Source organism: Lineus longissimus, chromosome 14, assembly GCF_910592395.1.
Source record: "Lineus longissimus chromosome 14, tnLinLong1.2, whole genome shotgun sequence".
Lineage (NCBI taxonomy): Eukaryota > Metazoa > Nemertea > Pilidiophora > Heteronemertea > Lineidae > Lineus > Lineus longissimus.
Window position 1 is genome coordinate 6,844,170 of NC_088321.1, and position 18,229 is coordinate 6,862,398.

Below are 18,229 nucleotides of genomic sequence, written 5' to 3' on the forward strand. Positions count from 1 at the left end.
TCCCTGTTAGCAAATCTACATATGGCACCCTCGAAATCGATATAAGGACAGACCTCGGAGATCCTGTACCATTTGAAAAAGGACGCGTTGACATTGTACTTCACTTCCGACGTAAAAAACAATGAGAAAAGTGTACGTTTGCGATCCTCGCTGCTATGACACCCACTATACGCAAAAAGGCGGTGGGAGCTTTCCTGTTTTTATTGGGTCTCGCGTTCAAAAAGGGCACGGTATAGGGGGCCTGTTTTCGGGTTTGGCAAAAATGGCTATCCCACTGCTGAAATCGGCGGCAAAAACCGCGGGAAAATCGTTGCTGCAATCGGGGGCTCAATTTGCGGGCGATTTGCTCAAGGGAAGAAACATCAAAGAAGCTGCCAAAGAAAGGGCTATTGAAGCTGGCAAGAATATAGGGAGAAACGTGCTTTCTTCCGTTAGGGATTTGTCCCAAGAAAGGCCTAGCGGTTCGAATAAAAAGCGGAAAGAGGCAACGCCTCTCACCAGTCTCAGACGGGCCAAGCGGCGGCGAGCATCTAAAACAAAGACAGCATCTGATATCTTCGGCTAACTAACTAACACGTCAAAATGATGCAAGTTGGCTCCTGTGAATGCACAAACAATGACCTTGAATTGTTTTCCTTACCTCCAACGCTTACAAGCATTGAAAAGTCGCAGCACATCGAATATTTACCCCTAGGATCGCTTACCGATGATACGCCTATCGAATTTTTTGTCTCTAATCGCGGTGATGAATACATTGATTTGGCCAAGACGTATCTTTATCTCGAACTCAAAGTTACCAAGGCTGATGGTACTGATCTGGAAGAAAATGCAAAGGTTGGGCCTGTCAACAATCTGCTGCACACCTTATTCAGTCAGATTGATTTATCATTAAACGGGCAATTGGTCACATCTGCTAATAACACATACCCGTATAGGGCATACATTGAAACGTTACTGTCCTACGGCGAAGAAGCCAAGAAAAGTCAACTTCAGGCTGGTCTATGGTATGCTGACGAGCCCGGTAAATTTGAAAAGGTCGATCCTACAGCAGCTGACACTAACAGCTGCTTCAAAACAAGGGCCAAATTTATCGCCAAAAGCAGACAACTTGATTTGTTTGGCAGATTGCATCTTGATTTGTGCCATCAAAATCGTTACTTACTCAATGGGGTGGACATGAAAATAAGATTGAATCGCACGAAAAACACATTCTTTCTCATGTCAGATCTCGGCACTGAGGTCACTAAGATTACGAAAGCCATCCTTTTAGTGCAGCATGTTAAACCCAACCCGGCTGTCTTAACAGCACATGCTAAAGCTCTAAACACTACAAATGCAAGGTATCCCATACGAAGGGTCGAAGTAAAGACATTTTCGGTCAACACGGGCACACAAACTATCACTAGAGACAACGTGTTTTTGGGGCAAGTTCCTAGGAGAGTGATTGTTTTCATGACCGAAAATGCTGCTCAGGTGGGCGCAAAGAATAAAAACCCATTCAATCTGAAGCACAATGATCTCAATTTCATCAGCATCGAGGCGAATAGCAGGACATATCCAGCACAGCCACTGACCCCTGCTTTTGGCACTAAGAACAATTATATCAAATCATACATGACCATGTTCAGCGAAACCGGGAAGATTCACGATGACAACGGCAACGACATCACACGTGAAAGCTACAGAAAAGGTTACACTCTCTGGGTATTTGATCTGACGCCCGATAGGGAGGACGGCAATCACGTTAACCTCGTTAAGGAAGGAAATCTCCGCTTAGATCTGAAATTCGCTGAAGCCTTGACAGAAACTATGTCCGTTTTCGTTTATGCGGAATTCGATAACGTCATAGAAATTGATAGGGCCAGAAACATCATCAAGGATTTCCAATGAATACCCTTGAATTAAAATATCTGGCGACTACCCATCCGAAATTGAAGAAACAATTCAAAGGTGTTTATGCCCTGGATCAGTTACCTAAACGCGTTGACACCTATCCAGCCGCATACATAGTCAACACACATCCCATGCGAAAAGAAGGGGAGCATTGGGTGTGTGTGCAAATCGACGGTAAACACAGAGGCATCTTTTTTGACTCATACGGTTTGCCACCCAGAGATAAACACATTACAAGGTTTATACAGAGAAATACAGCTGTGTGGACCTACTCTAGTAAAGTTTTGCAATATCCATTTCCGCTGTTTTGCGGCCAGTATTGTCTTTATTTCTTAGTAAAAAGAGCTCAGAATCACTCCCTCGAGAGCATTTTAGCGGGTTTCAATCACAACAACGATGACCTTGAACTCAATGATAAGAAAATAGGTCAGTATCTCAAACGCACCTTTGCATATTATCAAGCTAAATAGCCCTGTAACCAATCAAACACGTGAAAACACATCAACTCTGTCATAAAAGAACCGTGTCCAGATAGCGTGTCATACTTCGCATAAAGATCTCATCATGGCAGAGGCTCAGTTAACGAAAAAACGTCTAGCACCCCTCACACTGGAGGAAGACAAACACACCGATAGTAAAAAGAGGCAAAAAGGAGATGGCAAGACGAAACAGAAGTCGCCGAACATGACGTTGTATCTAACGCCCAAAGTCACCCTTGCCATTTGGAAAGACAAAGAGCACATCAGAATTCAAATCGATGACGGCGAGAAAAAGATCAACATTCCACCAGAAGTTTGGAGGATTCTACACTTATCAGCAGAGGCCATCACACTTCTGCTAAGCTTTGTAGAAGGAGAGGGAGGCATCGCAGAATATTACGAATCCTACTACAAGACATTGCAACAAGTCAAATCATCCGAAATCCGGAATGAAACATCGACCATGACCGACATGGCTTAACATACATGTCAAGGACACGTATCCAGGCCACTTTTCATACGTTTGACGTCATCACATACACGCAATCATCGCCCATTACCCTAATTGGGTTAACCAATCAGAATCATTCTACATTCGATGTGTCGCTATATAAACAGTCCATCTTATGAGGTCCATCACACACGCTTCTGAGAGAGAAAGAGAGCCAAGATGAATACCAACGCCATTAACAACAAAGCAGCTGCAGCAGCGACAGCCGTCATGAACAAAGACGTCACCCCGATGCAGACTGATTCAACACCCAAGTCCACTGTAACGTCAACATCTGGACTTGAAACGCCTAACCCTAAGCAGGACGTCCTTCTTCGATTGAACTGTTGAATGCGCCAAAGAAGGGAAAGAAAGCAGTGGCACGCACCCCTTACAACCTCGAGAAAGATGCCATCGCCGCCATCCCTGCACCGTGTACCAGCCATGTATCGAACCATGCCTTACCCTTACGCATCAGATCCGACGAAAGAGGTGTTACCATTTCACACGGGCCGAAATGGATACGGCTCTCCAAGCCTGGTTTTCTCAACCTGAGGAACCTTGTCGATGTCATCGCCAGAAAGATTAAGGGCAACGTCGATGACCAGTGGTTGTTGGAGGAGAACGTGTTCGTTTCAACCAAATACTTCAACAACAGAATGAACGTTGACATTCGGCGCTATTTCACACATCAAGAGGTGACCAACACACCTACGGCTGCACTAGCAGCAGGGCTATACAATCCACACAAACCAACCAAGTGTGGCGTGTTTCTCAGCATACCCCAGTGGTATGAACTTTCAAAGACTTTCGATCAACACACCTGCGAAGATTCCCTGATGACAACACCTTTGGGCAGGATGACCATTCAAGTGCTCGGAGCATATGTAACGCAGTACACCGCTCCTTACGCGAAACTCGAATGCGCAGGTTGTGCAAACGAATGGCCCAGTCAACTTGACCATATTTGCTGTATGGATGAGGACTTTTCTGAACAGCAACTTAAAGTTCGCATGGACTTTCTCGAACGTGCTAAGAAAAACATTAATATTCACTTCTTTACCATACGCCTTGCTGAAACTGCCCTTGGACTAGGCATCGAAATTACACGTACACCTCGATATCTGTTGAACAAAACCTTCACTGATTGGAGTGATGCACTCATGGATGAAATTAAACTGATTCAGAACCTTAAAAACGCGGAAGGCAATGATGATGACGATGATGATGCGGACGATGTTTGTGAAATGGATACAAAGACACATGACATTGTAGCATCAGGAGGTTTGGACTTTACAACTATGTAACACAGAACAACAACATGGATATTTTAAAACTTCTTTTAGCGCTTTACAGACAACTAGATCGCTTCACTTTGCATTGTAACATTAGGTTTAGTCGGTGTTGTTTTGATGTTCTGTATTCAAACCTGTCATGTCAGGATCATTCTGATGAACAAAATGCTACAGCGGATGAAATTGTCTCATCCAAGGGGATTGACCTAACAAACTTGTAATTCAAATGTTGGACTATTCCATGTTGGACTATGTGTAAAACTGTTCCTCTCTCATGCTTGGACTTTTCTCATTCACATTACATTACTTGCACTGAAACATTATAGTGTAGCTTCTTTTATTATCAATGTTGTCATGTGTGTAACTTTTTTGGCTAATAAAGAGTAACATGGCGGTTACAGCAGGTACCCTGTGATTTAATTGACCAATGCACCCGCATTTCAAATGTGACAGATGGCTTGAAAATAACCTTCACCGTTTCAAGGACAAGAGTGGGAAACACTCATCTTTCTCGGTCAAGGTCATTCTCAAATCATTCCTTTCCTCCAAGGTCAAGGCCATGGGAGGTCAAGGTCACTTGAAACTAGGGCAATGCTAAATAGGTCAATTAAATCGCTAGGTACCTGCTATACTACTTAAATCAACCCATGATAATAATTTAGAGATGATCTGGCCCTCAGGGAGATAGCAATTTTTGTGCTTTCTGGCATCGAATCGGACCGAAATTTAGTCTGCAAGGTGTCATTTTATTGTGGAACATATGCGCAAAGTTTCAAGTTGATAAATCCAGTAGCTACAACGCGTGCCTTGCTAACGGACGACGACGACGACGACAAGCTCACAACCTCTCTTGATGACGGGTAATGTTCATATCAAATGCATTACTGAGACTTGTTGTGATCATTTAAAAAATGTTTGTATTAATTAGTGGATAACATAACATTGGTCCGACTAAGGCAAGTAATCCTGGTTTTGATAGTTTGAGTTTAGTCTATACTCGATTTGATAAAGAGGTACAGGAAGGTTTCATGTGGTTGATTGGATGTTGACTCTTGTCCGACGCAGGATACTTTCACTGTTCGTCTTATGATTGACACTTAGACCTGGCTAGCTCATGCTGGTCTTCATTCGATCAACGATTACCGACATTCGCAAGCGTTTCGGGATATCGAAAGCTTGCCAAACTGGCAAGTCTAATTTATATAAATGCGTCAAGAGCAAGAGTTTAGTCAGTGGTAAACTGTTTGACGCTCCGACCCCAGCGCCACTTCAAGCCAAAAAGTTACTAAAAGCGCTTCTATTCATAACCACCGGAGTGGATTTTACCGGAGCCGTGTATGATCTGAAGGAAAATTCGGACGCCGAAAATAAAGCTTACACATGTATGTCTCTTAACCTCTGCGGTGACCCGCGCTGCACTTATAACTTGTAAAAAACATTTTGTAAGCATTTTGCAAGTTTGCCGACAGGCGCTCCTTGTCGGAACGCATAATTTCAGGCAATGCGTCGACATATCTATCCTCAGCGGAATAACTTCAGAAACTGTGCGAGTCTGGGGACATTATTCATATTTCACAAAACATCACATAGCCCTGCGACGTGCATATACGCCATATGGGCTGCAAACTATCCTACGGAAGAAGAGACGATAGTCGACGAACGCCCTTTTATCTACGCATTTATGGATTTAGAGACACAACCATGGATAGGGTGCCTAGTTGTTTCAATGCACTGTGTTAGTACTCTCTGTACAGAGTGTACTTCATGTACATACTTGTTTACATGCAGCAGGTGGTGATCATTCAGGTGGAAACATGTCACATTCCAGAACTGAGTTGAATTCAATAAGACTGGCAGTGACAAAGTCGTCAATTTCGCCAGATTTAGTCAAGTGCTTGAGGACTTTGCAAATATTCAAAAGGACTTCTACTAGGAGGGGAAAACGAGCTGGTTCACACACAAAAGGCAGGATAGTTCATGATCATTTGAAATTGATGACTTGGAATTCGAGATCAATCAGAGAAAAAGTGTTGAACCTTAGTGAAGCAGCTATCAGTAATAGGACAGATGTGATTGTCTTGACTGAGACCTGGCTTCGAGGAAATGAATCCGACAACATGACAATATCTGAACTTGAAAATGAATTACCGGATTATCATTTTATCCATGAGCCTAGAACTTCAAGCCAAGGGGGCGGGATGGCCATCGTGCTAAAGGCTGGTTTTAATTTTTCTAAACATCATGACAAGTCGTTTCGTTTCTTTGAACATCTGGATGTATCGGCGACATCAGTGAATGGTTCAATTCGAATCATTGCACTTTACAGGCCCGAATCATATCATTTTGCGTTGTTTTGCTCTGTTTGCTTTGCGAGACCCGAGACTGATACTAAGAGTATAGTTTCTTACAGGAGATTCAGGGACATTGATATCGCGTCATTTCGTGCTGATGTCAAGGAATCACCAATGATTCAAACCCCCTGTGGGGACTTGGACAGTCTTGTCGAGCAATATAACGATTGCCTTAGGGACATTGTTGACAAGCATGCGCCTTTGGTTTCTCGGTCAGCGTCTCAACGAAAAAGACTCCCATGGCTTAGCGAAGAAATCAACAGTGAAAGGCGTATCCGCAATAAGTACAAACGTAAATGGCAAAAAGACAAGAATGAAATCAATCGGCAGCTTTATCGAGCTCAGAGCTGCAAAGTTTCGAAAATGATTCAGGACTCTAAATCGAATGTCTACAAAGAGAAGGTCGAGGGTGCCAGTAGTAAAGACCTGTTCAGAACTGTGAAGCTTCTTCTGGGTAGTAACAAACGGTGTTGCTACCAGAGCACAATGATGCCCAGGAGCTAGCTGAGATTTTCAGTACTTTCTTCACTGAGAAAATCGGTAAGATTCAACTGAAACTTGAAGAAAAAAGGAGTGGTGACCTCAGTGTCTTCCAACCAGTCCCCCAACCAGTCCCCCTAAGTGCACATCTTCCGGTGACAGAACTTAATGCGTTCGAGCCATGCTCGGAAGATGAACTTCGGAAAATTATCATGGCAGCACCTATAAAGTCCTGCTGTCTTGATCCGATCCCCACTTGGTTCTTACGCAAGTGTCAAGATGAGTTACTTCCTGTTCTCGTTCGGATTATAAACAAGTCACTACTACTTGGTGAAATGCCTGCATCAATGAAACAGGCTCTAATTTCACCATTGCTGAAGAAAACGCTGGATAAAAACATTCTAGCGAATTATAGACCAGTCTCTGACCTAACGTTTTTCTCAAAACTTCTAGAAAGAGTTGTTGCTTCGAGGTTAAAGCAACACATGTATTCCGAGGGACTATGAGCCACACCAATCGGCTTATCGAGAACATCAGAGCACAGAGACTGTTCTGTTGAAAGTTGCTAATGACATTTTAAGTGCAATGGACTCATATAACAGAAGGGTAAACGTATTAATGGCAAAGTTTCACTATTGTAATTTTCAAACCGGAATTAAACTATTCCAATCATATTGTATGTATCTGTATGGGTCAGTAATGTGGGATATGAGTGACAATAATGTTGAACTTTTTTATGTTGCATGGAGAAAGGCAGTGCGGAAGTTAGTTTCTATAAATCCTCGGACGCACTGTGCTTTATTACCACTCATGATCGGCTCTTTTTCTATTAATATTATACTCCAAAAGAGATTTTGAAATATCACAGACGTATAGCTCACAGTGTAAATACCTACTTAAAATTAGCAAGCATGCTTTTAATGGATGGTAGTAGAACAAATACATCAAACGCTTTATCTTTTATTGCTAGAGAGCTGGATGTTCCTAGAGAGCTTGTGTGCCTGGTGTAACATGTATGTCAATAACTGCGGCTGATGATGATTTGCTGCAAACTGCAGTAGTCATTAGAGATTTCTTATTATTTAGGGACGATTAACTGGTGTCGACAAAGACAATATAAATACAGTTATTGGTGATCTTTGCACGGGCTAGGTTGGTTTCTTTTGTGTGACTGTTTTTTTTGGGTTGTTGCTAAAACCTGCACCTTTTGATTTGTATATTCTTTGTATTTCATTATGTTCTGTCTGTAGTTGTAATGTAATAGTATTATTACATGAATAAAGATATTGATATATATATTAAGACCTGCCTGCCAGCATGGAAGCGCCTAACATCTGATCCAGAAATTCTGGAAATTGTAACGGGTTATATTCTAAAATTCATCGATATCCTGTTTCAAAAGTCAGTCCCACAACAGTGCATGTTCGCCGAGGAAGAAAATCGAGCCATTGATGAAGAAATTGCAAAAATGCTCAGAGAAGTGGTCATTGTTGAATGTCAGCACGAAGACGGGAAATTCATTTCCCCTATATTTGTGAGACCTAAGGCAGATGGTTTCAAGCATGTGATACTCAATTTGTCAAAGCTGAATAAATGTTTAGAATACCATCACTTTAAAATGGACTCTATTGCCACAATTGCTAACATGATGACCGCTAATTGCTGGATGGCAAAACTGGACATTAAGGATGCATACTATTCTTGCCCAATTGGCCGAGGGTCACAGAAATATATCAAGTTCCAATGGAGGCGAAAACTGTACATGTATGTTTGTTTCCCTAACGGGTTATCCCCTTGCCCTCGACTGTTCACAAAGTTGCTAAAGCCAGCGCTGGCGTATTTGAGAAAGCGTGGCCATCAGTCTGTCATATATATTGACCACGCCTACCTCCAGGGCACGGACATCATAACATCTTGTCAAACAAATGTAAAAGAGACCTATGAGTTATTAGAGGCACTTGGGTTTATTATAACCCCAGATGAGGTAAAGTCCATCCTACGCCCACAACAACTCGACTTGGGGTGCTAAGGTTTCTTACTCGATGCGGTTGACATGTCAATGTCATTGACCCAGAATAAAACACCTAAAGTAGCTGAAGCCTTTGAAGGGTTACTGGCATGTCATCACCCCACTATAAGAAGTGTTGCCAGGGTCATTGGTATGCTGGTCGCTACCTTTCCAGCTACCCATCTAGGGCCTTTATTTTATAGACAATTAGAAAACGAGAAGGTCATAGCATTGAAAGCTTGTGCTGGTAATTTTGAGGGACGGATGACCATATCTGAGGCTGAAGAGGTGGATGTCGTCCTGGGTGCCGACAAATGGTACCCAGGTTCGAGATCGATTGAACAATAAGCACCCTGGGTGCCATTACACTAGACAAACAGCACCCAGCTTCTTTTTGCCTGGCTTACGGATCTTAGGGACGAGGACGTTTCTTGCAATCTCGTTTTATCTCGCACCGTGGTACATATCACACGGGGCTAGGAAGCGTAAGTCAACCTCCTCCAGGAACCAATGAAAATCCGTTACTATAATGAGGTAAACAATGACACGTGCTAGTCTTGTAGTTTGCCATCTTCAGGCAGCGATGACTGTGACGGCATACATCAGGTGGGCGTGGTCACGAAATTCTTCACCCGCGAGTGACTGCATGCTGTTTGACACATGTGTCTTGTACAACCGTTATCACACAATAAACAATGGAGTTCGGCTTAGGCAAAAAAGGTGAATAATCACATCCCGCTAAATGCTACATTTTAGTCTATTCGATGTTGATAACAAGGTCTAGGCTAGTAGGCCTAAATCGGCTGCTAGCGCTAATTAGGCCCCTCAAGGGCCTAGATGCCAGCAACAGCACTAGGCCTACCACCATCCCGACAGGCATCTTGTATCATAGCAAAAAACAACATAAAAAGCAAGTTTAGCTGGTCCTCAAAACAACATAGTGTCCTCCAATTGCCCTGTTGCTCTTGATAGTCCAGCCCTGCCGGCTGTATAGTGTATATCAACATAGTATACAAGACTAGCACGTGTCATTGTTTACCTCATTATAATAACGGATTTTCATTGGTTCCTGGAGGAGGTTGACATACGCTCCCTAGCCTCATGCCCATGTGTACATATCGACTGATTGTCAAGAAAAATACGCAGCAAATCCATTCATTTTGTCATCACACAATTTTTCATTTTCTGAATATATCCCTCCTACATACCTTTTCTGAATAAATCATCCGAAATGTGCTTTCAAAGACCTATAGGCCTAAACGCGTTTTTTTCTGTTTATCTGTTCGTTTTATTTCGCGCAATGCTTATGCCGCAAGTACCACGGCGCGAGATAAAACGAGATTGCAAGAAACGTCCTCGTCCCTAAGATCCGTAAGCCAGGCAAAAAGAAGCTGGGTGCTGTTTGTCTAGTGTAATGGCACCCAGGGTGCTTATTGTCCAGTCGATCTGGAACCTGGGTACCATTTGTCGGCACCCAGGACGACATCCACCCTTTCAGCATATCTGAGCAAGGTCATGATGATCTGAGATGGTGGATTGCCAACCTCCAGGGTCAGAAAAAATCTCTCTTAGAAAAGAGGGTAAAAATGACAATACACAAAGGTTATGGCGACGCAAATCTTGACACCCAGTTGGTGGTGGCGAATAGTTAGACACAGAAAAAACAATATCACATTAACGTGAAAGAGTTGATGGCAGTGGAATTTGGCCTCAAGGCTTTGTGTAAGGATGTCACTAATCAACACATTAAGATCATGTCAGATAATCAGACCACGGTGGCGTATGTACGCGAGATGGGTGGTAGCAGGTCACCACAGTGTAACACTGTTGCTAGGGCCAGTTGGCATTGGGCTATTGCAAGAGGCAACACTTTGGCAATTCAGCATATCCCAGGGGTAGACAATAACGGGGCTGATAAGAAAAGTAGGCTTTTCCGGCATGAAACCGAATGGAAGCTGGACAGTGATTTCCCAACCATCCCAGTTGACATTGACCTATTTGCCTCTTGGGTGAATGCCCAATCGTACATGGCCTGGATGCCTGACCCATTTGCTGTTGCAATTGATGCTTTTTCTATCAACCGGGAAAATCTTACATTATATATTTCCTCCCTTCAACCAAATCCCAGCAGTGTTGAAGACAAAAGCGGCGGACGAGGTGGTCACCGCCATAGTAATAGTGCCACATTGGATCACGCAATCATGGAACCCGACGTTGATTCGACTCCTAGTGGATCATCCACTGATGCTACCACGTTCCGACAGGTTGCTTCATCTCACGGTTGTTACACATGTCATTAGGAGTTCCTGCTGGAATTGGATGCCCCAACATTCACGGTCAATGACGCACACATCATATTGGAAATTATCCCATTAACATACCTGCAGTAGGCTGATGCACATGTCATCTCTTCAGATAGTCAGGGCAACGAGTGACTGAATAGAAGTACAACGCATGTTGTCGGTTGCAGCACAGACTATGGCAAGCCAATACGGAAACATTTGCAGGACATGAAATTACTATGGTAGGACGACTTTATTTATGTCAGGACATTATTTTCTGACAAGAAACCTATTTTTTCATACTTTAAAAATTAATTTTTATCACACCAGGGAAAAATGGGCATAAAAAAGTCATCCTCACAGAGAAATTTCATGTCCTGCAAATGCTTCCCTTTTAGCTTGCCATAACACATTACTTGGCTGAAGGCAAGCAATGTGTTTTTGCCTTGATTTACTATTCTTCGAGTCAAATTTATATTGTAAATATTTACTAGGGTACTTTTGATAACTGTATGTGTCATCATGATTGTGTCCAGAATAAATGAGAGGCAACATGTCTGCCATTGTTGTGGTTGTGTTAGGTTCATGATATTTTAAAACAGGCATGACCTCAATTTCAATAACCTGTTAAAAGATGCACTCATTTAATATATAGTGTCCATTCAATTATTATCACTACTCAAATCATGCATATCACAACTATAATGGACGTAGAGCTGAAATAGTTTGTCACACATCTCCTCCGTCAGTTCCGATCGGATGACCTGGAAACTTTTCCTGAAAGTCGTGGTTGATATGGAGATGGTCCTCGCCGGGTTAAATGGGTAAACTTTGCAGCGATCTCGGAGAAAAATGATTTTTTGTTCTTTCTTTATATGGGCATACTCATTAACATAAGGGGCATTTTCAGCAGGTCTGATTTGCATATGGGGTCATCTGTTAAATCAAAAGTGTGGGATTATACAAAAATAAGCCGGGAAAGTATTGAGGTCACTATATGTTTAAAGCACTCATCCATTTCCGCAATTTTCCCCCGTTATTTTGGTCGTACTCTTTCACCTTACGTTGTTAATCGCTCTTAATTTTTCTATTACCATATGGGAATTCATCATGTGATACACGTCACATAATAACAAAACCGCCTCACCCGACCCAAGCACTGGGCGCAAAGAAGCGCACAGTTCCCTATATGAATACCCGGGGCAAATATAAAATATAATAGAAAATCCCGATTAATATTTTTTTACTGCAATAAAAACAGGCTAACCACTGCAGATTAACAAGTAAGTGAGTGTTCTGGAACGAGTGGAGTCCGTGCAGAGGGTGTCGAATAAACCCTAGGCGAACTACTTCCTCCGTCTGGTGCTGCCACCCACTATGCTCGCGGCATTTGTTGTACTAAGTTCGTAACACGCCATTGCCTCTTCACCATTCGCGAAATAGTTCGTCAAAATAAGTCGAGACCACTTTGAAGAGTGGTGGAGTTTGATTTTTCCGGTCGTTTTGGCCAAAAACGCGTATAGAGTAAGTAATTTGGAGGAAAGTCATCCCCCCAAACATGTTCGATTTGTAAACACTTGGGTCGGCGCGGAGTGCTCCACATCACACATCGACCTATTTTACGCACATCAAAATCAAGACAACATCACAACCCCCAGACATATAATTTCATTTCACCCAAATTGCCCCAACCCCACAGTAAGCCAACACCCTAAAACAACCCACGCCACGGGTATAATGCTAGTACTTACAATGAATGCTGCTTGCAAAGACACAGTCATGCATGTTCTTAACGAAACCTTGCATCACTTTCATGCTGACAAGGCAGCAGAATTGCGAGATATTAATAAAACAATGAATGTTGTCAACCAATCAGTAGTGTCTTATCTCGTGTGTGTCGAGTCACGAAGTCTCTCCTCGTTTGCTGCATTATTATTTTTCATATAATTTTATATTCTGAATTGTTATTTTCGCTATTTCTGAACACCGTACGTGTATTATGTTGTTGAAGTGTAGGCTTCATTTAGTCAGGCTCATGTATATGAGCCAACATGCCTGCCATTGTTGTAATTGAGTGAGGTCTGTGATATTAACAATCCGCAACCAATTTTTTTTAACTTGATAATTGTATCACTGCCAGAGCGACATTTATTTCGTCTCCTCAATTTGGGTTGTGATATTTTAGTAGCGTAGTGGCTCCAAACAGGGAGAAACTCACTACACACTAGCCATGCCCCATGGCCATGCTACATGTACATGTATGTAGGCTATGCCTTGTCAGCAGTCCGTGATATGAAATCCAGCCCTTTGTGGATAAAGAAAACAAATTCTTGTCTCTTGCTAAACATTCACAGTCCATGGCCATGGGCGCATGCCGACCCGGGCCCGGCCCCCCTACTATGTAAAAATTCTTTGAAATTGAATATGAAATTTGAGCATCTTAGAACAACTTTTTCAAAAACCGCAATCTGCTCCTGTCTAAACCATGTAAACTATGGACTCAAATGTCACACGTGTCCTGGATACATAGGCTAGGCCTTGGTCATGTTACATGGTGGTCAATTTCAAATAGGCCTTGTGTCCAGGTAGGAAGTGAAATTCAACCATACCACGCATTGTACATGGTGTTACACTTCTACCGGAAGACGAGGCTTTGTTTGTAAAAGAAGAGTAATCCTGTGAGGGTTCTTTTGAATTCGTGCATGTCTTCCAATGTTTATCATTCATGTATTTTGAATGCTTTTGGTTATGATTTGATATTACAAAAACTTGGCCTCTTTGTGAAAATGCCTTTTCAAAATTTCCGATATCCAAAAACCATCTACTATCCTATATAAACCGACTTACTCTTTTACTGACCCCTTTTCCAGCCACTCCAAATTAACTACGAAATGGTCATTGGAAGCCGAATGTTATCCCAATCCACTCACACTTGATATTAAACTAAGAAGTATCAGTCACATTTTCAGGAAGAAATGCCCTAAACGGGTGCTTGTAGCACACTTGTGACTTGGAAGTTAACAGGTGAACCCTCCAAAAGGCCTCCAAGGCCAAAATCATGCTGCTTGGCATGATTATGAAGAATTCTGACAAATTGGATTCATTGTTTCATCATTATAGAACTTCCAAGTTCCTAAAATAAAAGTGCAATAGCCACCTGGTGGTTATGCGGATACCTTCTCATCTCAGTTCAAATAACTGTAGGCCTGGTGTGTCCTCTCATCCCATCACTTCAACTTTTTGGTACACTCCATTCATCATTGGAAGTCAGATTCGTGTGCAATACATGACATTTGCCATGACCCGAGCATTTATCACCTTCTCCAGCAAATGTCATAGCAATATCAGTGCTGAAGCTATTATCATCCAGTGTTCAACACAACTTCATTCTTGCAATTCATGACATATACGCAATGGAAATGTCCACAAGGCCTCAGTCGTCTGTTGTGTCCTTAGCGACAGAGGCGGGCTCTGTATGAGACAGGATGCATTCACAAGTGCAATGTTTCATGCCAGAAAGTTCCACAACATGACATGCACCAAACTTCTTGCAATTATGACGTCAGTGCATACAGCACATTCCAGTGCCCAAATGCAGCAGGGACAAAATCACATCAATGCATCCTTCTTCTCGTCAACCACAACTGTCCGATATTCCACGACATTTCTATCTGAATGTGAGTACAAACAGAACCAATCAACTTGTATCCGCTTCATCCATTTAACATCTGCAGCACAATGTGAGAGGACGCATTGCCTTCATAAGCAATGCATCCTCTCACCTCTCACCTCCAAACCTCAAACTGTCCAAATAAAACTTTCCCTTTTTACAAACTCTACAAAAAAACTGAATGTCAGTATAAACAGCTCCTAATCAACTCATATAACCTTAAATCACTTTACATGTGCAGTATACCTCTTAGGTTTTGAGCCATACGTTATTTTTCATAGGGCACCTTCTCCCCAAAACTGAATACTTACGATGTTATTTCCGCCACAGGCTTGACGACAAGCGCTCCCACACTTGCTCTATACAATTCCTTTACCATTCTATCACATTCTCATTGTGAAAAGTCCCCTCCACTTCTTATACAAATTAGCTAGTTCTCAAACAACAACTGGACAGATAACATTTCATTCCAAAATCAGGGACTTCTCCAACACTCCTAGACAATAAAAAGGTGCAAGGACAGTAATGACAGTCCCAATTCACCTCTGCTGGTACCCGGCAAAACATGACACCAAAAACACAAACATGCATCACTCAATCGCCTTAGAATATCATGTTTCTGAAAATCCAACGACAACCATTCTCACGTCATCTTCACAGGATTCTAGAGGTGGGATGGGGAAGAAGGCATTGAACTTTCAGGGATGCTGCATTCATGCAGGTGGCACCACCTAGCAGGCAGCGGTACCACATCAGTCTTCACATCATTAAAGCCCTATGATCACCACAGGAGAAAAACCATCCACCATTGCCACCCCAAACCCACAAATACAACCCTACAACTCGAGAACACCCTCCATATGGCCAAACTCACTGCTCCTTACTAAATAAGCTAAAATAACCAAACCCAGCTTGTTCCGAAAACTCTGGATAAAGATATTTATCAAGCATAGAAAATTCAAACTAATCTAAAACAATACAAATATCCTCATAAACTTAATTTCATCTGGCTGACTTTAGCCACAAGTAACACCGAGAACTGTTATTTGATATAAATGGCTGATTTGTCCAATTTTTTAAACGAAATTCCGCGGCCAGTTATTTACGAGGATCGCGACTACCATTTGCGAGCATTCAAACTGGCGATCTGACTGTTCCCACCTCTAACTAAGACATCAATTGATTAGCTAGACATGTTCGCCATATCATGGATGTATTGGTAAGTTGACTTGTCCATTTTGTTTTTCACGTCGGTCATCAATTTCTCCATCAGGGGATGAAGATTTTGCACGTTGTGCCGTTCATAGTGGTTGCCAACAGCGCATTATTTGATATCCCACACAGAATATGATATTGATCACATGGGGTGGTGATGGGTACGACATCCTAACACAAGGACGATGTTCCGAAATATTTCTAAGTTAAACACGACCATGAGGTACATATTTTTGAAAATAATTGACTGCACTGATTAGTATCATGTAAAGTGCTTGTCAAAGAATTCAAAAGGTAAATATTGTAAAGGTTTGGTTTTTCAAACTTGGAGGGAGGGTATTTGCAATCGGCTGTTTTATTTTTTCTCCGGTGAACTCATCGATGACATTTTAAATCACTTTTGAATTCACTTCAACTACGATCCATGATTGCTTGCACCGTGAATTCAGGCCTTATCCATCAAAGTAATTTGTTATGTTCATGGTACACCTAGTATATCGGACACCAGTGCATTCATTATTCATTGAATTATTTTCATTTTTCATTCCGGGAACCATTACCAACTGTAATGTTTACTAATATTTCCAATGAGACCATACATACTCAGTGGTTTTATGACAACGATTATAGTGATCATGAAAACGCCTTCCACTAAGAAAATGATCGCTGAATCCTGTTACAGAGCTGTATGCGGTGTCCTTACCCCTAGAAGATCCTGAAAGAGTAAGAAGCGGGAGTTATAACATGTGAAGCCTATACTAACACATTGCAAGGACACTTATTACACTAGTCGACTGCCAAACCACGTGATGACAAATAATTTATACGCACATGTAAAAACGTGTGAATACTAGTAATAATATCAGATTACTTCAAAATGCTTTGAACGTCACCCATGAAAGTAAACAAACGATATTTATTTGACCATTTTAGAAATGCACCAGTTTCGAAATAAGTAGAAGGTAAGCCTGTTGGCTCATCACGGTGCCGCTTACTTGATGAATCTTAATACAACTGTATCTTAAATTGTAAGCTATGTATCATGCAGTTTTTTATTGCCACATCGTTGTTATGTTCATGGTAACGCCTTCCACTTAAGTACAATCGAAGATTGCTGTCATGGTGTTTATAAGTAACCTTGTATTCGTCAAATTCGCGGTGGTTTCTGACCAAACCGCACTTTTTCGAAAGAAATATCAATGATGGCATTGCATCGTTGCCAAATCTTCGAAGGCATTTTTAAAAATTCTTAAATGGGAAGTGTGAGTATTTCGAAGCCTTTTGTAAAACAAGTGGATCAATGCTTACGATACCCAACTAACCCGAAATGATTAAAACTAGTATGTATTTCACAGATCATTTCTAGATTCTGGTTTGCTTATACGATATTCTTCATAAGCACGGTAGCTAAAGGTATCGGTTTGACTAAAGAAAAATATGTCCTAACTCGGAGAGGAAATAACGATACAAAAGAAACACACAAAATGTTATTTCATTTCGAGGGTCGTAAGGCCAGCATTTATTTTTGTACCCCTTCAACACTGTAATGGGAGGGCCTTTGTATCTATTGTGTTGCAAAGGTAAACCGATACCGTTGCCCACCGTGGGTTAATCTAAATACAGTATTTTCTTTAAAAAACGCTAGGTTTTGTATTAATATTAAGTTCCTATTATATTTACCTGAAACTTTCTTCGAAAATTCTCCATCCTTGGAACGTCAGAGATTTCTTTGGCAATCTGTGCGTACTTCAGCGTTTTATCAATCTGAAGTAGATTAAACAGTAAATAAGAAGATAATGCGATACATAGTTAGGGTTAGGGCGAGGTTACCTTGATTATCTCTGCACATTTGTAGCATAGTGAGTAACTTGATAAGTATTCTGTGACTGGTTCATTCAACAAGCTCTAGAAACAGTTCATATTTCGGTAAGTGATAGAAGAACAAATGGACTAAGGATATAAGGATACGATCAAGTTGTGATCGCCGTTTTACAGCAACTGGCCCAATTTCTTCAGGAGTAAACCCCACATTGAATGATCGGCGTCTTTTTGATTAAGTATGCACG

At 41.7% G+C, this 18,229-nt stretch overlaps 1 protein-coding gene across 1 annotated transcript in view; it reads right to left on the reverse strand.

Moving 5' to 3' along the window:
* Positions 1–18,229, reverse strand: part of LOC135499222 (uncharacterized) — a 407,058-nt gene that overhangs the window by 339,766 nt on the left and 49,063 nt on the right. The window contains exons 2-3 of the mRNA XM_064789884.1: positions 17,844–17,927; positions 16,867–16,878 (exon numbers count right to left, since the gene is read on the reverse strand). Coding sequence (XP_064645954.1) covers positions 16,867–16,878; positions 17,844–17,870 — 39 coding nt within the window. The 5' untranslated portion in view covers positions 17,871–17,927. The remainder of the gene's footprint in view (positions 1–16,866; positions 16,879–17,843; positions 17,928–18,229) is intronic.